Here is a 26,473-nt window from a genome sequence, read left to right on the forward strand (position 1 = left end):
CCCCTTGACTTATTGCTCTCTGACTTTCCACATTTCCCTTTTGACTTACTCTTTACATCCCCCTTTTGACTCTGTCTCTACTTCCCACTTTTGACTATACACCCTTTCGTCTAACTTGACATTCGCTTGCCATGAGATACGGGGTTCCTCACACAGTTATTAGAAGCCAACCGACGTTAAACAAATGTCCTTTAAAAAAATACATGTACTGTAATGACCCCTCTATACCCATTTTTTTAATTAAGACGCGCCAAAGTCTGTATGTTGCGTCGATTAGCTTTGAAGTTTAACTGCCTATCATTCCTCTTTTGACTGACTCCTAACTCTACATTCCCCTCTCGACGTATTTCTCTCTACATCCCACTTTTGACTACGTATCCTTTTGTCTAACTCTACATTCGCTTGCCACGAGATACGGTACATAACAGGACCTCATAGGGACCTCATACGTATACGCACGCACGCACGCGCGCATAAAATTCTAATTTTGTATACAATTGACGCACGTTGGTTTAGAAATCAGTTTTTGCTTCCTAGCTATGCTCGGAAACAACGCCGTCACTTGCACTTGCAGCGCGCTTTTGCTCGCAGCTCTAACCGCCTCTTACAACGTCGACGTCGCGACGCCCATCATCAAGACGGGCGCCAAAGGATCGGCGTTTTCGCTCAGCCTCGCACCGTTCAAAAACGATAAAGGCAAAGCATTGTAAGTCTAAACAGGCGGGGACCTAAAAAACATCGCGAAACGACAACCTTGGTGCTTAGTCTCATGTACGAGTTTACGCTTTTGGTCGTTTCTTTACCATAATTTGATTTTGCACGATAATGTGCTACTTCCTGCTTTCCCCCCTACGTAAAACTCTCTAAAAAGCGAACCGAGACTTCCATGAGGTGGGCTTACACTCCTCCTCAAGGACTTCATAGTTTAGGCAGAGTAAAACCTAATGCAATATTAGGATTTGTAGACTAACAGCGACCCAGGAGTTCGCGTGTATTTGCGGTGCACGTGATGTCATAATATCCGCTTCCGGGAAGCTAGTCTTGTGACGTCATGTGCACTCACAGTTCCAAGCACATCTATGGTTCCAAGCATTCGTATTACGTCTAAACGCGGCCGCAAACAGTAAAAAAAAGCCTTTCGACGGGGGCGTTCTGCGCAATGCGAGTTCGTGCACCCTACGTCACGAACAGGAAACCTGTGCTTTGCATACCAGCTTGTATGTGTGCGTTGGTCGTCCAGCCCACGCGCACGCGCTAGCAAGCAACTGAGATGAATACGTAGCATCTATGACGTATGCATGTTCGATTCAATAGTATTCTTGCTGGCGCCCCACTCGCTCAATTCAATGCTACTCTGACTGGTGGCCTCTTTGCCTGTCCTCTCATTGGAAGCGAAACCAACTGCTATTCAATTGGAAATGAATTCATGAGTACGGCAACCGTTCTTATAGGTGCATGTGAATCTCAAAAGAATTTACCTATACACGTTATAGATCAAAATTTCAACGTGACAATGGATCGGCAATTATTTGGCCAGTCCTTGACTGTTAAGCAGCAGAGTGCGGACTCCGACTCCCAAATCCACGTACAATACAATACAAAAAAGAATATAGATCGCGTGCTTTATGTGGTGGCTTAGGCTTGTGCCCCGTTGCATCGGCGCTACATTGAAAATCAGAGTTTGCCCGGGGGGGAAGACAAGTACGGAGTAAAGCGAAAGATGCCGACAAGTTATTACCCGGGTGGCATGTGCGTTCAGCTGAACGGCTCTCTCATCATGAATAAAATTGACGATATGTGCCGTAAGAAAAAGAAGACAATAAATACAGAATTAAGTAAAAAATCCGTCAATTAATTATATATAGAGATGGCAGACTGGGAGCACAATAATCACTTTATGTGCATGGGAGGAGCGTCGGCTGCCGCAAACAATGACGTCAGTTTTTTGAAAATATTTTTAACCAGAATTTTGTATGGCTCTTCTTTGTCGCAGTATTTTGTTGTCGGAGCTCCAGGAGCTTTCTTCCAAAGAGGTAAATGTATAGAGAGATTAGCTATACATTTTTTACATAAACGTCGATTTGCATGTGTACAGGCTCGATTATTTCTTCCACCGAACCGAACGAAGATCGCGTGACCGCTTGGACGCGGGGAGAATACGCGAGTGTTCTAAACTATCGCAACTTGAAAGAGCCGCGCAAATTTCCGGACTTGAATTACTATTTGGGCAAGAATCGAAACAGAAATTGCAATCAATTGAGACAGGAGTGTCGTTTTTAGGCTACAGCATCGCTATAGATCCCGACAAGCCGGATTCAGATATTCTCGCCGGTAGCCCGTGGGGAACGAACTCGGATAGCAGCGTTCTCGCCGGTTCGGCGAAGCTCTTCGAACCTCCTAAACTGGCCAGTATAAAAGATAGACGAACGTTTTATGGAGAACAGGTAAATCCTATTTATGTGCTTAATTAATATTTCTTGCGTGAGACTCGTTTCTCGGTCGCGTTAGACTGGCGAAGGGTTTGGCTACAGCGTCGCTCTCGTCGACCTGACCAACGATAGGTGCCCCTTTCTCAAATTCATTTTTTTTTGAGTTCGCACGCGCACTGACACTTTTCGACGCGCAGCACGGCCGAGTCTATAGTCGGAGCTCCGTTCAACGCCGGGCCTATGGGTCAGAATCAGGGCGTTGTCTACATTTTCTTCAACTCCAAAGTGAGAGTTTATTATGTATAGGAGATATTGTGTTATATATATAGCCTGTGATGTCACAAGGCAAGTGGCACAGTTACTCTACTTCCACCCAAACGAATTAACAAGGCAATGTTTGGAACAGCCATCGTCTCGCCGGGAGATCTAAATAAAGATGGATTCAACGGTTCGGACGATTCATAGCAATTGTAGTACAGTAGTATAGACTAATCGTATTCTAATCAATTAAGATCTTGTTATTGGGGCCCCCGGCGAAGGCGACGACGGAGTGACGTCCGGAGCTATTTATGTTTATCATGGAGCGCGAGAAAGGGACGGAATCGTACGCAAACTACCAAGCCAAGTAAATGCTTTATGGTACACGCATGTGTTCTGAAATTTTATATAATATATACCGGATATTAATTAAGTTTGAGTGTAGACTCTATGTAATTTTTATAGATTATTCGTGCGCAAGACGAGGGTCGTTTGGTTGGAATTAGATTCTTTGGATATACCGTCGCTCGCGGAGGCGATCTCGATAATAATAGTTACAATGGTACATATAGAACAATATTCTCGAATAAAATTTCGTAATTTGATTTCTTCATTGAAGACATATTGATTGGGTCAGTTGAATCAAATAAGGCAATTCTGCTTCGCGCAAACGCGCTTGTCGTCGTCGAAGCGAAGATCTCGTTTTCGATGGATCCTATAAATCTCCACAAGAAATCCTGCACTGGGAACGACATTATTAACAGCAAAGACAAGGGCAATTACACGTGGTATGTACGTACACACAAACAGAGGATAGATAGAGATAGAGCTGTATATAGTTTCTTCGTTTTAACATCGGTTAAGTTTTCACCTAAAGTTCAAAGCGAGTCCAACCCTACAACAAAATTTCGTAAGAAGAAAACCGAATTCGAAAAATTAATTAATTAATTAATTAACGTAGGAATTTCATACATTCTGACGCTCGACGTGAATCACGAACAGGAGCAGCGTCTTTTCTTCGTCAGAACGCACCGAACGAACGTCTCCGGAACGCTCGAACTCAAATCGGACAAAGAAGAAATCGTGCGAAGTCACGTCTACGTGACGTCGTCAGTCGTCGATCGATACAACGCGTTTCACTTTCGATTCGACTATCGGGAGTCCGGCGATGACGTCACGTCGCCGCCGACGCAGGGAAACACTCTGCCTTCATTGAAGCCCGTTATAGAACGAGACGGCACAGAGGACGTTGGCGGGGAAAATTTGTTTTCGTTGAGTACGGAGGGTTCGGTAGGCCTTGATATGATTATTTTATGTGTGGAGTAGTCTAGGTGAATTTTTCTCAGGTTTCAATTTTGCGCCAGTGCAAGTCTTCCGTCTGCAAACCGGATCTGCAACTGTCGGCTACGTTGACGCTTTTAGAGTACGTATTTCATTATTGGATAGCTAAAAAATCAAAGTTTTGGTCTCAGCAATATGAGGGATGTTTCGAAAGATTTTCTTCTTGCCGGAGAAGGATCCTTTCTCAATATCGATTTGATCAATCGCGGCGAAGAGGCTTACCAAGCCGAGGTTCACATTCTGCTGCCGTACGGAGTCACGTTCATAAATTCGACGACCGTTTACGAGGTAATCAAATAAAGAAATAATTTATTAATTATTGGGATTGGATTTTGGTGTTGTAGAATGATGGCGTCGACGTCACGTGCCGATTAGTTGAACATCTCAATGTGAGCCACGTGGGAAGGATTGAAATTGATTGCCTCGTGGCGAATCCGCTAAAGAGCAATGAAAAGGCATACCTAAATAATAATAGTAATGGCAGCAATGCAATACTAATTAATTAATCTACAGAAAGTGTTTCGAGTGAGACTTCAGAATACTTTTAATGGAGACGAAGGAAATCAGTCTATACTTCTCGACGCCACTAGGTAAGCCTTTTTCTTATATACACGCCTCTGTGAAAGAGAGTGACGTATTTCTTAGTCAGGGAATTGGAGATGACGACAATAGTCTGTCTCTTTATTTTGACGTTAGAGCGCTAAGTATTCTAAACGTACCCGGGTAAGGCTATTAGATCTTCGACGAATCTCTGTTCCCAATAATGTGGTTTTGATTTAGGACATTTTTTCACGAAGGCACGAGTTCGAGACTTCGCTATAGCGCCGTGGCGTCGTCTGCGAACCGGAATCCGCGCACGTTGAACGATCTGGGCTATACGATTACGCATAGATACACAGTAAGCTGTGTAGATGTATAACTTCCTGCTACCATAGAGTGACTTGATTAGGTTCGAAATACTGGTCCTTCGACTGTCAGAAATTTGAAATTGACCGTTTGGTGGCCGGTACAAACCAAAGAGAATCTAGATCTTTTTTACTTGCACAGCTTTGCAGTAAATCGCTATATATAAATTGTTAATTAATTAAATAATTAATTACCATCTTACTCAAGATTCCTGGAGACCAAGATAACTATAAATGTGACGCGGAAAAATACGTGGACAAATGTGGCTATGTTGTAAGGCCTAATAGAACGTTCCTAGTTTTTGAATAAACGATTTATTATCTATAGAACAAATTGCCAGAGAGTGAAGCCGGATGTCGAGCGAATTACGAACCCGTATTTGAATAAATTTAAAAAATTATTGTTTTACTACGACTCGTTGTTTAGATAACCGAGACTCCTCCCAGCGAATGCGAAGACTTTCACTGCATTCCCATTCGCTGCAAAATAAATAGAACCCTGGTCCGGAGAGCGTCATTGCAGATCATTCTAAATGCAACGGTTGTGGCGAAAACGTTGGAAAAGAAGGTAAGTGTTTTTTTTTTCTATTCTATTATTTATGATGGAATGCGACGGCAACGTTTTGGTAGTTTTCGAAATCGGCTCCTGAGGCCTTTTCCGTTCTTCAAGTTGAAATATATAAACCTTACTTTGCAGAGCCAACCAAGTTCTCTTCTTCGGTATAAAAAATTCAGTAGGAAGATTTGCTGATTAAACGTTTTTCTTTTTTGAAGATACTCAGTCGCCTCGAACCTATAGTCGTCCAAGAGTGTTTTCCCGCTTGGATTATAATTGCAAGCATATTTGGTGGCTTCCTAATACTGGCCATTATTATTCTCATTCTCTATATGGTTAGATTATATATAATATTTATCCCTGTTTCCATCCTTTCTCGGTATACTGCATGCTTTAGTGTGGATTTTTCAGAGAGAAGAAAGAAGGTCGATACGCTGTTCGACAGACCAAGCGCAAGCCAGCTCCAGCTATTGCCATGACCGTTGTGCCAAGTGATTCAGGAGAGCTTGCTAAGGAGACACACTGGACGGCTAAATCAATAAGCGATACTGATACTGATAGTTACGAGATCAAAGAGGCATCACTTGAGATAGAAATTGTCGAGACGAAAACCGTTGATAAGATAGAAATCGTTGAAACGAGAACCGCTGATAAGATAGAAATTGTTGAAACAAAAACCGTTGATACGAAAGCCTGTCTAACCACAACGGTTTAGATCAGAATTTTCAAGACAAGGCTGCTTTTTTTCCTGTTCAATTGTTTACACTTTTTCAATAAGAGAATTTTTGATTTGAAATATAAAATCTGAGCACGTGGTCGAAGTAAATTTTGACGTCTTTTTATTAGCGTACGCTACAGACTCCCACAAAGGACAAAACAAACGAACGACTCCTACACTCTCCTACGCCATTGGCGTTCCAATCCTACGCGGTAAACTCCCGTCGAACGTAGATTCACGATGTCCGCAGACAATGCTTTTGCGCTCGTTTGCAGCGTTCTTAGTCTCGCGACGCTTGCCTTCGCCTACAACGTCGACGTTTCGGCTCCCGTCATCAAGACGGGCGACAGGGGAAGCGCCTTCTCCCTCAGTCTCGCTCCGTTCAAAAAGGAGAATGGCGACGCATTGTAAGTGCGGAGAGGGCGAAGGAAAACGGGCACCAAAAAACATGCACGAGACCGTTTGTTTCTTACTGCACTTGTACGGTAGCCTCTACAGGAAGTAGGGCGTTCTCTTCGCTCCTTTCCACTCAATCGCGGCCTATACTATGCCCCTTTCTCCGTTTTTTTTGTACGCCAAGACCGTAAGAAGCCCACAAACGCATTGTAGAGGAACAATGGGCGACGAACTACACACATGTACCAAACGGCGACGCCTACGCGTGACAAAACACCTGTCCCTCGTAGGGGCCCTCTCGCCAGCGCAGTACATAAAGACTCGGTGTTCGAAGGGTCCTAGATCGAAAGAATGCTAGCGTATAGACGCGTAGGATCTCTGCGGCATATACATATAGATTAGGTAAGGCCATGCCCACGCGTTTTTCCTTACTCAGTTCAATTAGAAGGCTCTATTATTATTATTCACTTTTTTTTGAATGATTGTGTAGTATCATTGTCGGTGCCCCGTTGGCTCAGTCTTCCACTATAACCAATGCTTCTCTGACTGGCGCGCTTTTTGCCTGTCCTCTAATCGGAGCCCAAGACAATTGCTTCGAAATTGGAAACGAGTTCATGGGTATGGGTATATATATCATTTATGACCCCCGGGCGCTCTCGCGAGTTCACCCACGATGCCGCGCAGATAATTCGCTTGGACTGGTATATACTCGCCAATTGCTCGGCCAGTCGCTCGCCGTCAGTCAACTGAATTCCGACTCAAAATCTCGAATATACGTAAAGAATGGACTCTACTAATAAAGAATTTCTCGTTCTACGTCGTTTTACGTAGTCCTGCGCGCCGTTGCATCGGACCTACAATAGGGCTCCAACGCCGATTCTGCCGCCGAGTTTTTATCCGTCTGGCAAGTGTATCGAACTGAACGGATCTCTTCTCGTGGATCGAACGAAAGACATGTGCCGTAAGTGGGGAAAGAATGTGTATGACGTCACTTCCGTTTGAAATAATTAATTAATAATAGAGAAGGTGGGTTGGTCTAAAAATGAACATTTTTTGTGTATGGGAGGAATGTCAGCGGCAGCGAATCACAATGTATTTATTTAATATTAAAAATTAATGACGTGGACAAATTTTATTCTATCAATTAGCACTTTGTTGTCGGAGCGACGGGAGCTTTTAGTGAGAGAGGTACTTTGTACACGTGTATAGCCGACTCAATTCTCTATCTATTTATTTATTTATTTATTTGTTTAGGATCATTTATGTCGCTCTCTGAGCCTGACGAATTGAATCTGATCCCATGGACGCTCGGGAGTTACGCGGGCATTCAAAGTTACAGGGCAAACAACTACAAAATTCCGGACTTGAGCTACTATTTGGGTAAGAAAGGCAATGCATTCGTACAAGACCCACACTCTGAACGTTGTACATCTTTCCCCCCAAGGCTTCAGCATTGCTATGGAACCGGATAAAGATACTCCGGGTACAAATCCCCCCCCCCCCCCCCCCCCCAAAAAAGAAAATAGCTTGGAATTATATTGTACGCATTCTAGTTATTCTCGTTGGCAGTCCTCGCGGAACAGACATGAGCGGTCCGGACTCTAGTAGCATTATGGCCGGTTCGGTGGCACTCTTCGACATCGGACGGACTCAAATGAAGCAAAAAAGACAATTCTACGGCCAACAGGTAAAATCGAGTCTATATGGCGGCATTATTATCTTCACCTCGCTCTTAGATGAACGAAGCGTTTGGATACAGCGTTGCACTCGTCGATACGACTGACGACGGGTACTCTTCGAGAAATTTAACGCCGTATATGGGACTGATAAAATGCATTCTGTAGCACTGCCGAGTCGATAGTCGGCGCTCCTTTCAACGCCGAGCCCTTGCATCACAATCAAGGCGCAGTCTATTTCTTCATGAACTCCAAAGTCAGATTTTTTTTCATAGCGTAGTTCGCTCTGTTCACGGCGTTTTTCTCAGGCGCCGGCCATCAAATTGGTCCCGGCGAAGCGAGCCAACGACGCGTTGTTCGGCGCGGCAGTCGCATCTTCCGGGGACATAAATAAGGACGGATTCAACGGTACACTAATAAGACACAGCTGTAAAGTATGACCTAACGTCCTTAGATCTCGTTGTCGGAGCTCCCGGCGAGGGAGACGACGGTACGACGTCGGGGGCCATATACATTTATCACGGAGCGAGGAAGAAGAACGGCGGTATTCACAGAGAGCCAACTCAAGTATAAAGAGGGCTCTAGTCGCTCCGAATAGTCTATATACAGTAGTATTTCGTATATAGATTATTCGCGCACGAGATCATGCCACGCTCTTTGGTATACGATTCTTCGGTTTTACTGTCACTCACGGAAGCGATCTCGATAGCAATAAATACGAAGGTACTCTATAAGAAGAGTTTTGATTCTCAACATTCGGTGTCTTCGTCGAAAGACATACTGGTTGGTTCGTTCGAATCGAACAAAGCCATTCTGTTGCGTTCGCACACCTTAGTCGTCATAAACGTCAAGACGACGTTTTCGTTCGATCCCATCGATCTGGACGTGAAAGATTGCACGAACGACGACGTACTCGACAATCCGACGAGCGCGCAGAAACAAACCTACGCATGGTAAAAAATTCAAGATATATATACATATATATCATATGATGTATTGACAGTTTTTTCATCTCGACTTTAATCACCTTCTCCTCTAAAAACCAAACCGATTTGACTCCTCTAAAACTGCGTAAGACGTGCAATAACTAAAGAGACTCTTCTTTTAATTCAATCGCAGGTCTTGCGTACAATCTGACCCTCGACGTCGATCACGAAGAGGAGCAGCGTCTTTTCTTCGTCAAAACGCACGCGACGACGACCTCCGGAACGATTCTGCTCGAAAAGAATCGAGAGGGAATCGCCAAATATCTCGTCTACGTCACGCCGTTCATTATCGAGCGGCGACTTCCGTTTCGCTTTCGATTCGTCTATCACGAAACAAACGAATTTGAATCCCCGGCGCTGAAGCCGACTCTGCGTCCGTTGAGTCCCGTTATAGAACGAGAGGAAGAGTTAAACGAGCGTCTATTGTCTCCTTTGAGTGCCGAAAGCAAGGCGAGTGGCGAAAGTATTGAGAACCTTGTGCATGAGTATTTGTTAGCTTTCGATTGTTTCACACTGTAACTTCACGGCGGAATTAGGCGCTTGCTTGACGGATCTGCAACCAACAGTCAATTTGACGTTTATAAAGTAAAGTAGTGACTGTATCTTTCCACTAGAGAAAGTTGCTAGTCTCTTATCTATAGCAACGTTGTTGATATTCCAAAAGACGTCAATTTTCTTTTGGCGGGCGAAGGGCCTCTTCTCGTCCTAAGCATCAACGTGACCAATCGCGGCGAGGAGGCTCACCGAGCCAGGATAATACTTCATCTGCCTCCTGGGGTGACGTACAAGAACTCGACCACCGTCTACAAGGTTGTTAATACAGTCCAAAGTAGGAAGTCTTTTTTTGTATTGTTTATGTAGGAAGATGATGATGACGTTTCTTGTCAATATCGGTTCGATTACGACGTGAATCATGTCGGCGCTACGGAATTAGATTGCACTGTGGCCAATCCGCTGAAAAGAGATCAGAAGGTTATTTCAATGCGTTTTACGTTTATTTATTTTTTTGAGACTAATGATGAATGTGCAGAAAGTGTTTTTGGCGAGATTTCAAAACACGTTGATTGGAAATGAAGGAAACGTGTCAATACTTCTGAATGCATCAAGGTAATATATATAACTTATTGATTTTTACCGTTTGGTTCTATTTTCTACTAGTGATGGAATTGAGGTCTTCCCAAAAGGCGCAGATAATAATTTTGCCATCAATTTTGCTGTCAGATCAATAGCAAATCTGCGATTACTTGGGTAAACGTTGGAGATTAATAATGGAACTTGCCTAACACCGTTTTATCTCAGAACGTTTTTTCAAAACAACAAAATGTCGAAACTTCGCTACAAAGTCAGGGGAGCCAATCAGAAACCCAGAACACTGAACGATTTGGGCGAAAAAATCACGCACAGATACGCAGTAAGAAGCGCTCAGTCAATCTTTGGTGACGTCAATATCACTAATTATTTCAGATTCGAAATCTTGGTCCTTCTTCTACAAGCAATTTGAAAGTGACAATCTGGTGGCCAGTACAGACGCAGGAGAAGCTCGATCTCTTTTATTTGCACGGCTTTGCGGTACAGAGATAGCTATAATATACACGTCATATCTATATATGTGTGCGTGTAAAGATTCCCGGTTACGAAGAAAACTACAAATGCGACGCTCATAAATACATGGACAGATGTGGCTATGTGGTAAGGGCCAGGCCGAATAGGAAGTCCACAACAGTTTATTTATTTATATTTTTAGCGTGGTCTACCAAAAAGTCAAGCTGGGTGTCAAGCTGTTTACGAAGAAACCGTATTATACGCTATTTTTTATTTAGTGTAGACGGAAAGTAATATATCTCTAGATAATTGACAAGCCGCCTCCGGAATGTGACGGCTTCTTCTGCATTCCCATTCGCTGTGAAATCAATAGGACTCTCTCTCGGAGAGAAGGACTGCAGATCATCATAAACGCAACGGCTGTAGCGAAGACATTGCAGCAAAACGTACGTTATCACATGTTCATAAAATCGTATCTTATTGTTTGATTTATTTATTTATAGTTTTCTCGATCGGCTCCTTTTGCCTCGTCTGTTCTTCAAGTCGAACTGCACGGGGACTACTTTGTGACAGCAACTAAATTTTCGACCTCGGTAAACGAGAGGAAGAGTTTGAGATGTATATAATCTCGCCTTTTTTATTAATAGATATATAGTCGTCTTGAACCTCAACCGCTGGAAATCGCCGTAGAATGCGTTCCCTTTTGGATTATTGTGGCCAGTGCAATAGGCGGTCTCCTCATTATGGCTATAATTATTTTCATTTTCTATATGGTTGACTCTGATTTTTCCTAATTAATTTGCTTATATTTATTTTTTTTCTAGTGCGGATTTTTTAAGAGGAAGACTAAGGGCGCATATAAGACAGCTACTCCCAAGTCCGTTTCTCTTGGATCTGGAGAGATTGCCAAGGAATCCGAATTTGTGACAAAATCAAAAAGCTTTGAGATGGAAACCGTCGACAAAAGGTCTTGGTACCTAGAAGAAGATGAGAGGAAAAGAGTCGACAAAAGGCCTCACGACTTAGATGAAAATGACGATCTCTGATAAATGTTTTTAGAGCATTTTGCTTTTTCACCTGGAAATGTTCGTGGCAAATTAAAAAAATACTTGCACATTTAGAGAGAAAGAACCGTCTGTTTCATCCTTGGTACAGCACGTGTGATGCCTATTAGCACGGATACTAAAAATTAGGCATAGTAGACTCCTCCCCCCCAATGCACGCGTCACGATCACGAGTCGTCCCACTCCCACGGAACCAGGCCGTAACAGGCGAACGGCGACCCTTGCGGACAAGCATCCTGTCCTCGAGAGAATGATCAACCGGCAGCAAGTGCGAATCGGCGTCGTTTTCGCCCTCCTTTTCGCTGCATCCCGTCAAGGCAAGTCCACGGCGCGAGAACGAACGCGCGCGAGAGAAAAAACTATTCGTCGTCGTTTCTCGCTCGCAGTCGCCGTCGCACACGACGATGACGACAGTCAAAAGGACTGGCATTCCGACTGGCAATCCGACACGCGCATCAAACTCCTCAAAGACGAAAACGTCGACCTGCCGTGCGACCATTCTCACATATTGGAAGTGAACGGGATCACGATCGCGCCGCAACAAAGCCGCCCAGGCTACAGGCTTTCGAACCGAGGCTTGGCGTTCACCGCGCGACAAAGCATGAACGGAACGACGTTGAACTGCTACAAGCCGGGCCAAAGCGGCCCGAGTTCGAAACAAAAATCGATGGTCGTCGTGGAAATTGTTGGTTAGTCGTGTGGGCGCGGTTGTTTTGTCGTGTACACGTTCGCCTTTTTTTGTCCAAAGAGGCTCCAACTCCAAAGTACACGTAGATCTGGCCCTTTCTTTATAAACATTTATGAAGGCTTCCCCCCCCCCCCCCCCCCCCCTACTGTTGCATTTACGATGGAACCTATTTATATTTTATAGATAAATAATAGATTATTTGTATGTAGACTACGTGAACTTTCGTTGTTGCCGTTTTCTAGATTGCGTTGCACGATTCTTTTTGAAGTCGTTCGATCGCAATACGGTCAAGATCGATTTCTCGTCGAGCGCTTGCTCGAATTCAATTAAAATCGTCAGATTCAAATTGGAGTTCGACAGCGCGAACGAATATCGTCGCTTGACGTTTGATAATTCTCCTTCGGAACGATTCAGACTCGTTTCTGGTCTTTCGCCCAATACAATGTTCGCCGTCAAATTGACAATTGAAACGGCCAATGATATGTTTACGTCAAACCTACGCAATGTCAAAACGAAGCCCAAAGGTACGTCACGGAGCTCGAGAAAGAAACGAAACTATATCATATAGCAGTGAAATATTAATTATTTGGGGGGGGGGGGGTCTGATGTGTATTAATTGTTGTGTACTTGTATGCTGTTGAGCTTAGGGGGTTTTTCTCTATTCTTAGGCTTTCCTTCGATGCCTCGCTTATTTCGCCTGAGGCCAAAGAAACGACATCGGCAGAGAACAGGTGCACCTGAAACGACCGACAGACCTTACAAATCTCCCTACGAGTTCGGCTTGGACGTGGCCTTTTCCTTGTGCGACGTCCAGTACGTTCACAAATACGTCTTCGAAGTGTCCATGTGGGAGAATTTCACGTCGATCATCTTCAATTTCACCGCCCCCAACTCGACGCAGGACGTCACGTGGTGGGACTCGCCGCAGGACGGCGGCACCGGCGACAGTCTCGCGGAAAACGGAACGTACTACGTGCGAGTGAAGGCGGTTGGAACCGAGGGCGAGAGTCTGTATAGCGCAGCATCAGAAGTTCAACTCACAGGTAAAAAGAGACACAGATCTCTTTGTATGCAAGACTGCATGGATTTTTAGCTGATGTTACGTCTACCGAGCCTCCTGGAACAGCCCTCAATGGTGAACATTTTTTTTGTACTCTATGATTTGAAGTCTAATGGTTTGCACTTTTAGCTGCATCTACCTCCGCTCCTGGCAATAATAATCTACTGTTTTCCACTATTATCCTGGCTGTGCTGTTCGTTGTGTCGGGCGCCGTGGCTCTGTATCTGATTCTTTACTTGAGATAGTACGTTGCTGCATTAAATTTAATTAAAGTAATAAATAGCTCGTTTTTAATAAATAGCTCGAAGTAATACTAATAATCAATGGTCTGGTTAATTAATTATTTTCTTTTTTTTAGTCGGAAGCAGCAAGCTCGTATGATGGAGTCCCATGATACGGAATTGAAGAAAATCGACTTGATGAAAATCGACGCGGCAAAGAAGGACGAAGAGAAAGAGAAGAGGGCAAAGAAGACGAGAAGACGGGTGTCTGACGTCGATGCTGACGTCATGCAGAAAACAGTCGAGACAAAGCAGGAAGCAACTTCCGCCAAGATGAATGAATGAATGAGTGTGTGGATTAATTAGTCAGTGAACACTTAGACTTAGTAGACTGCAATTGCGTGTACATAGGACAGAAATCTTTGATGATTTATAGTTGCAAGAGGCAAGGGCAAGCCGGCTTCTGCTATCACTGTATTTTGACTTTAAAATGTTTTGGAAAAATTTAGTAGAACAGTGGGGGCATTTTCTTGCTGCAATCTTGATTATATGGCGTCTAATAATGAAAGCAGTTTTGTTGACATACGGGGCTCGCTTAATATCAACATTTTTGGAAATGAATGTTCGATTTGCTGCTCTTCTAAGTCTTCTTTTTGTAATCGGTAAGAATTCGAGAGTTTAGTCATAGATAACCTACGATTTGGTGCAATAAAAACTGACATGGGGCCCCTTTTGAGGCGCTGACCGGTTTTCGCGTCCCCCAATCGAATTCATAACTCGAAATTAAATCAAACCCAGCCGAATCTCTACGAACACTCCCGTCCCAACATTCGATGACGTAAAAACGCCAACGCGATCCTCTCTTCTCCGCAGAATCGACAATCTCCCAATCGCCGATTCTCGAAACGACGCTCGGCTCGACGTCAATCTACGCCGAATGGAACGCCGGCACTCTCAACTCGTCCCTCGTCAAATCCTATCGTCTCGCACTCCGACTCGCAGCGACAGCGCGTCTCGTCGACGCAATCAACGCGACGACGCCGGGCGACGCTCTTCTCGACGGACTAGCGCCCGAATCGCGATACATAGTCGACGTGGAAGCGCGCGACGGGGACGATCGAGTGCTGGGCCGCGGTACGTCGCGCGAAATATTTTTTAATTGAATTTCGCGTTTTTTTGAATTCCTTCGTAGTTTTGACTCTATGTCTTATTTATAGTTGAGCGTATTGTTGGGACTCGCGCTCTTGGTCCGAGTGCCTCTCTCACGCGACCGACCAAGCTGAGTGCTCTTTCCATTGATGAGACTTCTGTTGAGTTGGAGTGGACTGTTGGCACTATCGAGGGCATTCTTCGATTTCTTGTCGAGTATGATCTCGACGAGGATTTCATTGGGTATCATGTGGTCAAAGTCGAGCCGCCGACGAAGGCTGTTTCTACGCTGAAGATCGACGGGCTGACGCCAGGGAAAACGTACGTTTTCCGGGTTGTGAGCGTGAGGATGTTCAGTCAACAGACTGGGGATAAATTGTATGTTCCAACAGTGGAAGGTGAGGAAGCGAGAGCGAGGTTTCTACTCTATTGGTTTTTGTTCTGGTAGGGGATGGGTCAGATGATCACGTGCCAATTGGCTATCCCATTGGGATTGGCGTGTTGGCCGGTCTGCTTTTGTTGACGCTGATTCTTTGGGCGACATGGTGTTTAAAGTGGGTGCTGTGCGTTGGGCGTAGGAAGGAAAGGCAAGTTCAACCAGCTTTTGAGTAGGCAGTAGTGATGCACGCTAATAATGAACCACTGTAATGCTAGTCTGGTTAGCCAGATCCTTACGCGCGTAATACTTGGTCTCTGTGGCTTCAGAGTTAATTGATTAATGACCGTATGACTACTGCCAATTTTTTATTTCTTTGTTTCTGGTGAGATTTGATTTTATGTAGAAACAACCCTGTTGCTTCTACGGCTACTGACGATGTGCCGTTGCAAGATACGTCAAAGGCGGAAATTGCATGACAGGTAACCTTGTGTTTTCTGTGCGTACGAGTGCACATAATAGTTAGAAAAGAGCCATACTTTTTAACCTGCTCATTTTTATGTATCCTTATGTGCACTAATGGGTGGAGAATGCTGAAGAAGAAATTTTATTACATCAACAGCAGACATAATCAGCAAATCGGCAGCTCACAAAAAAAAAACGTTTACAACAATCTAAATAAAGTACGATCCATTAAAAGACGGTGACAGACTCAACAAAAAACTAGCTAAACTAAGCCAGTAACAGAATACCTACCAGTGCGAAACTAAAAGACGAACGATAAATTCTCAGTTCCCAAGTCAATCAGCAATCAGCAAGCTTGACGACTTCAGTGTACGGGACAGATTGATCTTCCTTGGACTTCTTCACCTTTCACAAATTCCTTTTCTCCTTTTCTGGCGTTTGATCCAAGTCAGCATATCGAGTCGGCTAGAAAAGAAAAGATGGCATTAGCAGCCTCCAAACCCTTTGCTCCTGCAGAAGGACTCGAAAATATAAAGGTATAATTCAGCTAATGGAAATAATGGGGTGTGAGTGTGGTGGGATTATTAGATTAAACGCGAGCATCGTTAATACCCTAGGAGGTGTAATTAAGCGTAAAAAGTACGCTGTTGGCACTGATTAAGTCAAGATTTCATTTATAATAAAGATTTAATTAAAGGGGCAATTGAACCAAGAAGAGATCATTTCTTGAGTTGTCATGCCCACAGTGGGTGGCAAGTTGGCAACTCAGTTGCAATGGCCCCAACATTTGGCTTGCCGTGCTCGTTTGGACTGTGCAACCCGAGTCCGCCTTTCCTTTCTTCAGCGCTGTTTACTTTGGTGCTCTCCCGTTTCTCTGTACTGTTAATACGAACTTCTATGTACCTCAGCGGGCTTAACATCACTGTAAGTCACTGCGTCTTTGGCACGCTTTTCTTTGACTGGTGCCGGACCAGCTTTGGCTAGTTCCAGCTCAGCGTATTGATCTCCATCGCCCTGAAACAGAAATTGCGAAAGAGCAATGTAAAGATGATTGCTTCAACTACCCCTGGACGTGGACGCTTATCTTCTTTTCTAGGCTCATTTCTTGAACTTTCTGCACTTGCATCTACTTTAGCAGAAAAGTAAAATACTTTTTGTTACGACGAAGGCCACAGTGAGTTCCCTCTCTTGCCTTCATTCTTTGAGGAACTGTGTTTCTTCCAGCAGATAACAACAAAAACGATAATGACAATGACCACAAGAAATACAGCTACTGCAATCCCCGTTATAGGTCCGGAACCCAATCCTAGATCATCAATTTCTAATGCTAATGAAGCGTTGTATTTTTTCGCATACCTCCTTTCTTTTCTTCTAATGTAGTGACAGTAATTGACGCGCTTTCTTCACTCTCCTGGCCCAAACTGTTCATAGCCAACACCTTTACTGTATATGTTGTAGATGGTAACAGTTTGTCTATCAAAAACGCTTGCGTTTTTCCGCTTTGCGCCTTCATATTTCTCTGATTGCCATTCAAGGAAACTCGGTAAATTGACACTGAATCATTGTCTCTGCCAGAATCCGCAACTGTATTGAACGTCAATGTGAAAGACGTTGACGTGATGTTACTGATGTTTGTGATATTGTCACTGTCGGAGAGACTCACGCTACCGGGAACGCCTGAGACAAATGAGACCCTTACAGTACGGCACTATTTGGTCTGTAATAAACCAACCAGGTCGGTTTGTCCTAATTAGAACAACTGTTGAGTTTTCACGAGTTCCTTCTGAATTTCTTGCTTCCACGACAATGTCATAGGCAGTCTCTTCTTCTAGGTTGGAAATGGTGATTGGAAGGCTGCTTTGAGACTGTGAAGCTTCTTGCATTTCATTTCGCGTGGAATACACTATGTATCCACCACTATCGAAATCTGGGTCAGTTTCACAGTCAATAGTCAACGTGCTTCGTGATCCTGCACTTCTAAACGGCTTGATACACTTTCCTAAATAAAAAACGAGTGCGTTTTGCATGTACCACACCGCTATTTAATCAATAATCTCTCACTGGTTGGAACAGTTTTGTCCACCTGACAAGCTTTTCCGGGTCCAAGAGTGTTTTCTGCTGAAACTCTGAATACTAGAGTATCACTGTCATTCACAACATGGTCATATCTCAGTGGACTTCCAAGCATCCAAGTAATCAATGACTGGGTCACTCCATTGATGGACAGAAATATATCATAGTCAATGATAGGAAAGCCACCGTCATCTCTAGGCATTTCCCAACTGAACAATGCACGCGGTCTCGTCAAACCGTCATAGCTACACGGCACCATTTCTGGTTGACCTACATGCACATTTGAGAATGCCCAATGCTACTAGACCTTTTACTTACTATTCACAGTCAGAGCGAATGTCTTCATAGTTGTATCTAGGCGAGGTTCCTTTGTGTCTGCCACACAAGTGATTTTCCCTTTGTTGCACTGTCGTGTGACAGGATTGAGATCATAAAATTGATTGGCATCTCCCAATTCAGTGCCAACGCAGCCAACTGGCGATTTATTCCAACTGACATTTGCTGGCGGATTTCCGCGATGACTGATAATTTCTTCGCAGCTCAGAGGAGGAAGACGACTTGTAGTGTTGTGGACAATCTGACTCGTGTTTGAAACATTGCAGCAAGGAGACGCTATAAAATAGTGCAAACTAAATGTACAACAATTCATCTACTTTGCCTTTAGACGTACACAAGACGACCAGTGTGACAGGCTGAGAATCCGTAGTGCTACCATCTGAAGCCTTAAAACGACATCGCAGAGATGCTTCATTGTATTCGGACTGGAGCGTGAACGTCAATCGGAACGACATCGTTTGAACACCTTGAACGGTCGAAAGCCCAAGTCCTACGGCTGTTGCTTTGAAGGGAGGAACAGAAATCGGCGTAACACGTCCAGACGCAACAAAAACAGCTGCGCTTAGGTGTTGGTTGTAGAGAATAGCCGCCGATCCAGAGGCGTCTTGGAAGCTGCAATTAATTGTGTGCGTCTCGCCATCAAGACCCTTTAGACTTTCAGACGGACTGACTGTCGCTCCATTGCACCAATAAGAATGTCGAAAGAGAAAAGCTTAAGAAATAATGCTAAAGGACAGTTTTAAGCAGAAAAGAAGCAGTTACATGACAATAAAATCGCCCAAACGTTCATTATGAAGTTGGATGCGGTTAATATCCGTGACGGAGCGCGCGTGCGCGCCCGCCTGCGCCCGCCTGCGCTCGCCCCGCCGTGCTCGCGCACATTGCGGAACAGAGGTCGTTCGGCCAGAGACCTGCGAGCGACGCAGTTGTGCTTTATTGTCGCGTCTCAGTAGTAGCAGTCATTGTATATGCGGACCCTCAGTCAAGCACGCGACAGTCTCCGCGGCAACTATGGCGGGTGAAGTCAGTCAAAAGTATGATGACACACTAGTTTAGGTTATGACACACTAGTTTAGGTTATGAGACGCCAGTTTATGTACTAGTTTAGGTTATGAGACACTAGTTTAGGTTATGAGACGCCAGTTTAGGTTATAAGACGCTAGTTTAGGTTATGAGACGCCAGTTTAGGTTATGAGACGCTAGTTTAGGTTATAAGACGCTAGTTTAGGTTATGAGACGCCAGTTTAGGCTATGGCGCACCAGTTTAGATTATCGGGCATCAGTTTAGGTTATGGGGCGCTGATTTAGGTTTCGCTGAGGTAGTGCATGTCAGCACACACCAGTTTACGTTTGTTCGAGTAGGCCTGAGTATACACAAGTGAAGGTCACGTGGTCCCTGAAAAACGTAATTTTGAAAAAGAAATGGTACGCTTCATCAATATAATGCGAAACTGCCTATAAGTCAAACAGAACAAATTTCTCCATGCTTTTTAATTAAGTTATATAATGCTGACACCAAACTTCCTTCAGGCTTACTTCAATGCTGCATTGTCTGGCGCTGAAAGATGCCTCCATTTTAAAAGACGATGAATAATAAAGTAAATAAATGAGTCTTCGGCAGGAAATGTGCCTGACAAGAAGTTTAGGTTGGCGTTATAATTTACACAGCAAGGGGAAATTTGCTCTTTTTGGCTTTACAGTTTTGCATTATATATATACTAGGTATCGGTAATGCTAACAAGTGGTCGTAATCGCGTAATAAAACCTTTTCAGGGTATCCATTTATACAGGAACGTGACCTTTCTCAATTGAGCAGAACTCCTCCAACAAACGTAAACTGGTGTTGGCTGACATGCTCTACCTCAGCAAAACCTAAACCGAAAGAAAAGGGCAACGCCCCCTTTTCGCGCATCGAAAACGCCGTAAATGGCTCGAAATACGCAACGGAACGTAGCGAAACGTTTCAAAACGTTTCGAAAACACTGTTCCGCGTCGAATCGAAACGATTCGATCATATTTCGAGGTGCACGTCGCACCTTGGCGACGCGATCGACGCCGCGATAACCAGCGCCCGTAACCTAAACTGAGTGTCTCATAACCTAAACTAGTGTCTCATAACCTAAACTAGTGCTTCATAACCTAAACTAGTGCATAAACTAGCGTCTCATAACCTAAACTGGCGTCTCATAACCTAAACTAGCGTCTTATAACCTAAACTGGCGTCTCATAACCTAAACTAGTGCTTCATAACCTAAACTAGTGCATAAACTGTGACGGGACCCGTTGGTCCGGGGTAGGTGTTAATATCTAGCGGGTGGCTCTCGATGCTAATAGATATATCTTAACACACGTTACATGGTGACACGAGTGCGATTCGCTTCTTCATATGGAAACTCGCTCTCACGCTCGCTCTATTCCGAAATCGGGATGACAGGCTACACCGCTCGCTCCTTCGTCGCAAGCTGGTTCGTCTGGGCTCGCTACGACACCTCGGCGTCGCCTTCTACCACCGACGCCTGAGCCGTATCGTCCTCCGAATTTTCCCCCGCCAGCTCCGCTCAAGGTCAGGGGCAGCTTAGCGCAGTCTTGGAGAGATTGGCGACAGCAGTGGAACGCATATCTCACTGTCATGCGTTTGCACGACCAACAGGACGATTACCTTGTCGCGCTCTTTCTGTCGTGTATCGGTCCCGTGGGAACACGGATCTACAACGGACTACCCTTCGCAAACGAAGACGACAAGCAGACGCTGCGTTGCGTTCTCCGGCTGTTTGACGAGAAGTGCATTGGCGAAATCAATCCTATCTACGAGCGCTACGTTTTCACTTGTCGCAACCAAACGCCCGATGAAGACTTCGAACAGTTTCTCACCGATATTCGTCAACTTATCGACCGCTGTGATTACGGCGCCCTCACGGACGATCTCCTTCGCGACCGCATCGTCCATGGGATACGCGACGAACCGCTCCGACAGCGTCTCCTCTCGAAAAAGGACCTCACCCTCGAGAAATGCATCCTTATCTGTCGATCGTATCAGAACACGGCTCGACAGATGTCCGTGATGCGACAGGCAGGTGGAGATTCACACAAGACGCCGGACGACGAGTCGCTTCACGCCTTTCAACACGGTCGAACGCACAAAGGCAAGCCGAAGGCGCAAAGAAAAGCCGCTGACACCGCCGTCATCAGCGAATGTCGCAACTGCGGTGGATCACACGATCGGGGAAAGTGCTCGGCGTTTGGCAAGACATGCGGCCACTGCGGCAAAGCCAACCATTACACTCGAGTGTGCCGGTCGAAGCAGCGCGGTGAGCCAGCGGTACGCCAGATGTGCGAAGATACGGTGGCGACGCTCTCTGACTCGGATGACGAAGAAGTGATCATGCACCTGACGCTCGAGAGTTCGGACGACGAATCGGTCGCAACAGTGAACGCGATGCGCGACGTAGACGACAAATTTCCGAAGAAACTCGAGACGATTCTTGACGTCAATGGCCGTCAGGTCCGGTTTCAACTAGACACTGGGGCAGGTTGCAATACTATCCGGGAGTGCGATCTTCCCGAGGACGCCCGGATCGCGCGCACTAACAAAGTCTTACGGTTATATGACAAATCGACCGTCCCGCCGGCTGGAGAATGTGAGTTTCGCGTTCGATATATAAACGGTAAACGCTGGTACCGTGGTAAATTTCTCGTCGTGCGCGATGCTCCGGTTTCGATATTGGGATCCTCTGCGTCAATACAAATGGGGTTTCTCAAAGTGCGACCGCAGTTTTTGCATGCTGTCACTGCGACGGAGCAGGTCAAGCCGGGCACACCCGTCTCTCTTTCAAAAGAGGACTTGCTTCGCAAATATCCAGCGGTATTTGAAGACAAGTTAGGCACCTTTCCGGGAGAAGAGACTCTGGAGCTAGACCCCAGTGTCCAGCCTGTTAAACTTCCGACACGTAGACCACCTATCGCGCTGAAGGAACGTTTTCGTGCTGAGTTACAACGCCTCGAGAAACAAGGTGTTATCTCTCCTGTTACACGCCCAACCGATTGGGTCTCGGCTCCTGTTATAATTCCCAAACCGAACGGAAGCATACGTCTCTGCTTGGATCCCAAGCCGCTCAATCGAGCTCTTAAACGCTCCCACTATCACATGCCAACACTGGAGGACATACTTCCGGAGTTGGACACCCCGAAGGTTTTCTCCGTGGCAGATGTCCGAAATGGGTTCTGGCATGTCCTTCTTGACGCCTTTTCCCGCAGCCTCACAACCTTTGGAACTCCGTTTGGGCGTTATCAGTGGAATCGGTTGCCTTTCGGAATTGCCCCGGCGCCAGAAATTTTTCAACGTCGTCTCCTTCAATGCCTTGAAGGATTGACCGGTGTCTATGTCGTAGCGGACGATATTCTTATTGTCGGTGACGGTCCCACTGAGAGCGCCGCAACAGCGGACCATGATCGCAAGCTCGTTCAACTGCTGGAGCGCTGCGCACAACTGCACATCCAGTTGAATCTTGACAAACTGCAACTACGGGTTTCTTCTGTTGCCTACCTTGGTCACCTCCTAACCACAGCCGGTCTCAAACCTCATCCGAAAAAGGTTGCCGCTGTGGCTGACATGCCACCACCGACCGATGTACACGGCGTCCGGCGCATTCTCGGGGTTGTGAATTATTTATCTCGTTTTGTGCCGCACCTCGCTGATCTCTGCGATCCTCTTCGTAAGCTTACCCATCAAGACGCGTCCTGGCAATGGACTGAGGGAGAGCAAGCGGCCTTCGAGCGTATCAAAACTGCTATCTCATCAGAACCCGTCGTCTTGCGCTTCTACAAGCCAACCGAAAAGCTCACACTGCAATGTGACGCATCGGACGTCGGCATGGGAGCTGCTTTGCTGCAAAATGGTCAGCCACTTGCGTACGCCAGTGCTGCCTTCACATCGACCCAACGTGCTTACGCTCAGATCGAGAAAGAGCTTCTGGCAATCGTCTTCGGGCTGGAACACTTCCACCAGTACACGTTTGGGCGCGTGGTGCATGTGGAGAGTGACCACAAACCTCTCGAAGCAATATCACGCAAGCCGCTGCACAGCGCCCCGCGCCGACTCCAGCGCATGTTGCTTCGACTCCACAACTATGACACCGTCATTGAATATCGCAAGGGTGCGGATCTACATATTGCTGACACTCTTTCGCGCGCTTACCTGGCGTCGGTGACTCACACCGAGGAGTTTGTCTCCTTCATGGATGAACTTGCTCACACGACTTCCGGACACGATGTCAATCTCTCCAGCCCAGCTCTCTGCGACATACGACGTCACACTCAAGACGATGACTCGCTGCAGGCACTTATTCGTGTTCTTCGCTCTGGATGGCCTGACTCCAAACGTTCTCTACCCGTCACTCTCACACCCTACTTTGCAGTCCGTGACCAGCTCGTCGAGCAGGACGGAATCATCTACAAGGGCCAATGTGTTCTCATCCCTGAAAAGATGCGCACGGCGACTCTGCAGAAGCTTCACGCTTCTCACATCGGCATTAATGGCTGCGTCCGACGTGCTACCGATGTTTTATACTGGCCCGGTCTCACCAGCCAGTTGAAAGCCACCCTCCAGCAATGCGACATCTGTCGCTCGTACGATCTGCGACAGAGCAAGGAGTCACTTATCTCTCACGCGGTACCAAACCGTCCTTGGGCTAAGGTGGGCGCGGATCTATTTCAGTTTCGCGGAAAGGAATACCTCGTTTTGTCCGACTACTTCAGTAACTATGTGGAGGTCGAAAAGCTACCGACAACGGACTCTGCAGCTGTCGTACGCGCACTAAAACGACAGTGGGCGCGCCACGGTATACCGGATCTTCTTGTCAGTGACAATGGACCCCAGTTTTCGTCATCGACGTTTCGCACTTTCGCCGCAGCGTGGGGTTTTCTTCACGTCACAAGTAGTCCGGGGTATCCTCAGTCGAACGGAAAGGCCGAGAATGCCGTCCGCACCGTCAAGCGATTGTGGCGCAAAGCAGAAGAGGCAGGAGAGGACAAATGGCTCGCTCTTCTTGATTGGCTCAATACTCCGTCGGAGCACACTCGTTCAAGTCCGGCCCAACGTTTTTACTCACGCCGTACCCGCACTCTCCTTCCGACGGCGCCCGTGCTTCTTACTCCTAACGTGCCTTCCTCCGCGAATTCCGATCTGGCGGCTAGCAAGGCCAAACAAGCAAGTTATTATGATGCGTCGGCCAAAGACCTACCGGCCCTGTCCGTAGGCGACTCCGTGTTTGTACAACCAGTACCCCACGACTCGTCCGCTCCGTGGAAACCCGCCAAGATTGTGACATGTCTACCACATCGCTCGTACGTCGTTGAAATGCGAAGCGGCAACAGGCTTCGGCGCAATCGCCGTCATCTTCGATTAGCCACAAACCGAAAGGCTACGCCCACTGTTTCTCCGTCATCGCGTCCGACCTCGTCGTCCACGCGTCCTTCTTCGCTCCGCAGTGCTTCCCCGTCGTCGTCGCACCCACAACCCTCGCGCGGACGTCACACTCGCTCAGGCCGCCCAACTCGAGCTCCGGCGTATCTGCAAGAGTACGTGACGTAGGGCACTTAAGGGAAGAAAGGAAAAGGGGTACTGTTCTTCTATGTCGTTCGTATATGTCTAAGGTAGTCGTACTGGTTCGTATATGTCTAAGGTAGTCGTACTGAGTAAGGAAAGGGAATGTGACGGGACCCGTTGGTCCGGGGTAGGTGTTAATATCTAGCGGGTGGCTCTCGATGCTAATAGATATATCTTAACACACGTTACATAAACTAGCGTCTGATAACCTAAACTGGCGTCTCATAACCTAAACTAGTGCATAAACTAGCGTCTGATAACCTAAACTAGTGTCTCATAACCTAAACTAGCGTCTTATAACCTAAACTGGCGTCTCATAACCTAAACTAGTGCTTCATAACCTAAACTAGTGCATAAACTAGCGTCTGATAACCTAAACTGGCGTCTCATAACCTAAACTAGTGCATAAACTAGCGTCTGATAACCTAAACTAGTGTCTCATAACCTAAACAGAGTGAAGTCATACTTTTGACTGACTTTACCCGCCATAGCGTTCCCACTATTGTTCAGTCTAGGTTTTGGAAGTTGGCCTGTCAGTGGAAAAATGACCCCCCAAAAAATACGTCTGGGGGGTCATTTTTCTACTCTGGAAAAGGAGTCCGCTGCCATAACGAATGACCCGCCGGTAACGTACGCCCGCCGGCTACGCCCGCCGATCAGTTGTTTCTTTTCGGCGTCGAGAGACATCGATCGTTGCTTTGTCATCCAAGACTTGAAGTTGGAGTCGGCTGAGTGGGAGTTAGGCGTGAGCGCACGCGCATGCACTACCGTTAACCGCGTGCGCACCCTCCCTCTCGAGTACAGCCATGGCTAGCGAACAAAACAGCAGCGACAACAGCGACTGCGATGGTACTAAACAGCCGTAGACTATATATATACATGGACAATAAGACCAAAACTCGTGCAAAAAAGTGGTCTAAGAATACCACTCAGCCTAATCAAAAGCCCTTTTAAGTTTGGTAAGGGCCATAGAAAAGGGAAACCGTTTGGGGGGGGGGGGGGGGGGGGGGGGGAATGACCCCACGGGGGGACCCCTTTTTTTAACGGGAGGGTCAGTTTTCCATGGAAAAATGACCCGGGGGGGTCACTCGTTTAGGGGGGGCAAAATTTTCATGACAGGCCTCAAGGCGGCCAGGTAGGCTGTTCTCTTGGGTCTGCTGATGCTGGGTGCTCCCCTCCTTCCTCCCTTCTTTAGCTACCCGGAAGGCGGTTAATTGCCAGGCGATCGTGTTGGCGAGCAAGCATACAGTAGCGCCTTCGCTTGGGCGGGCTTAGGCGTTGGCATTCCGCCAAGGCGGGTAGGTTTGTTGGCGTGCGGTACCTGTGGCAGAAGCGCTTAACCTTGTTGTCTTGGCACCTGAGTACCAAGACATAGTTTTCGGTTCTGCAAAGTTTTTACTACCCGCTGTATCCGAAAAACGGTCAGCAGTAGGCCAATGAAATTGCCGGCGAGAGGTGTCGGCTGTGCCGTAGTTGTGCACCTCGGTAATGGTTATGGACCTGCTGTTTTCGTTTCGGAGAAAATTGCAAACTTTGTAGAGCCGGATATGACGTCACCGAAATTCGTGCCGTGCTATTAGCTGGGATGGCGTCATGTACTTCGTACAATGCGTTTACCTTTTAGGTATTT

At 46.2% G+C, this 26,473-nt stretch overlaps 5 protein-coding genes across 5 annotated transcripts; 4 read left to right on the forward strand and 1 right to left on the reverse strand.

The window, feature by feature from the left end:
- The first annotated feature begins 101 nt into the window (after positions 1-101).
- Positions 102-6,300, forward strand: LOC136190700 (integrin alpha-V-like). Its single transcript, XM_065978971.1, has 29 exons — positions 102-706; positions 1,315-1,430; positions 1,494-1,585; positions 1,640-1,802; positions 1,866-1,936; positions 1,994-2,033; positions 2,096-2,227; positions 2,281-2,444; positions 2,509-2,561; positions 2,627-2,714; positions 2,775-2,877; positions 2,942-3,054; positions 3,153-3,249; positions 3,307-3,475; positions 3,527-3,597; positions 3,649-3,977; positions 4,034-4,110; positions 4,160-4,316; positions 4,373-4,483; positions 4,542-4,618; positions 4,674-4,751; positions 4,809-4,926; positions 4,978-5,082; positions 5,142-5,207; positions 5,262-5,309; positions 5,361-5,501; positions 5,564-5,653; positions 5,708-5,824; positions 5,887-6,300. Exons 1-29 carry the CDS (start codon positions 540-542, stop codon positions 6,202-6,204), a joined length of 3,471 nt encoding a protein of 1,156 aa, XP_065835043.1. The 5' UTR covers positions 102-539; the 3' UTR covers positions 6,205-6,300.
- Positions 6,301-6,430: 130 nt separating this feature from the next.
- LOC136188838 (integrin alpha-6-like) lies at positions 6,431-11,929 on the forward strand. The gene is made up of 30 exons (XM_065976633.1): positions 6,431-6,614; positions 7,094-7,221; positions 7,288-7,379; positions 7,435-7,564; positions 7,625-7,695; positions 7,752-7,791; positions 7,858-7,983; positions 8,048-8,086; positions 8,157-8,290; positions 8,340-8,392; positions 8,448-8,535; positions 8,588-8,687; positions 8,734-8,846; positions 8,906-9,002; positions 9,055-9,232; positions 9,283-9,350; positions 9,399-9,715; positions 9,762-9,850; positions 9,907-10,075; positions 10,127-10,237; positions 10,296-10,372; positions 10,424-10,513; positions 10,565-10,676; positions 10,730-10,834; positions 10,889-10,954; positions 11,010-11,060; positions 11,113-11,253; positions 11,311-11,400; positions 11,455-11,580; positions 11,632-11,929. Exons 1-30 carry the CDS (start codon positions 6,448-6,450, stop codon positions 11,851-11,853), a joined length of 3,390 nt encoding a protein of 1,129 aa, XP_065832705.1. The 5' UTR covers positions 6,431-6,447; the 3' UTR covers positions 11,854-11,929.
- Positions 11,930-12,053: 124 nt separating this feature from the next.
- LOC136199737 (uncharacterized) lies at positions 12,054-14,379 on the forward strand. Its single transcript, XM_065990029.1, has 7 exons — positions 12,054-12,188; positions 12,258-12,560; positions 12,802-13,083; positions 13,228-13,602; positions 13,653-13,694; positions 13,749-13,863; positions 13,978-14,379. The coding sequence occupies exons 1-7, from the start codon at positions 12,122-12,124 to the stop codon at positions 14,183-14,185; spliced, it is 1,392 nt and encodes a 463-aa protein (XP_065846101.1). The 5' UTR covers positions 12,054-12,121; the 3' UTR covers positions 14,186-14,379.
- Positions 14,380-14,448: 69 nt separating this feature from the next.
- LOC136184932 (uncharacterized) lies at positions 14,449-16,310 on the forward strand. The gene is made up of 5 exons (XM_065971950.1): positions 14,449-14,502; positions 14,714-14,974; positions 15,058-15,387; positions 15,438-15,576; positions 15,772-16,310. The coding sequence occupies exons 1-5, from the start codon at positions 14,457-14,459 to the stop codon at positions 15,842-15,844; spliced, it is 849 nt and encodes a 282-aa protein (XP_065828022.1). The 5' UTR covers positions 14,449-14,456; the 3' UTR covers positions 15,845-16,310.
- LOC136184924 (neural cell adhesion molecule 1-B-like) lies at positions 15,963-19,340 on the reverse strand. The gene is made up of 10 exons (XM_065971938.1): positions 19,002-19,340; positions 18,574-18,951; positions 18,222-18,515; positions 17,892-18,173; positions 17,563-17,829; positions 17,187-17,507; positions 17,023-17,136; positions 16,895-16,956; positions 16,734-16,844; positions 15,963-16,295 (listed from the first exon to the last, which is right to left on the reverse strand). The coding sequence occupies exons 1-10, from the start codon at positions 19,027-19,029 to the stop codon at positions 16,239-16,241; spliced, it is 1,914 nt and encodes a 637-aa protein (XP_065828010.1). The 5' UTR covers positions 19,030-19,340; the 3' UTR covers positions 15,963-16,238.
- Between the last annotated feature and the right edge of the window lie 7,133 nt (positions 19,341-26,473).

The sequence above is a fragment of the Oscarella lobularis genome, chromosome 1 (assembly GCF_947507565.1).
Source record: "Oscarella lobularis chromosome 1, ooOscLobu1.1, whole genome shotgun sequence".
Classification (NCBI taxonomy): Eukaryota; Metazoa; Porifera; class Homoscleromorpha; order Homosclerophorida; family Oscarellidae; genus Oscarella; species Oscarella lobularis.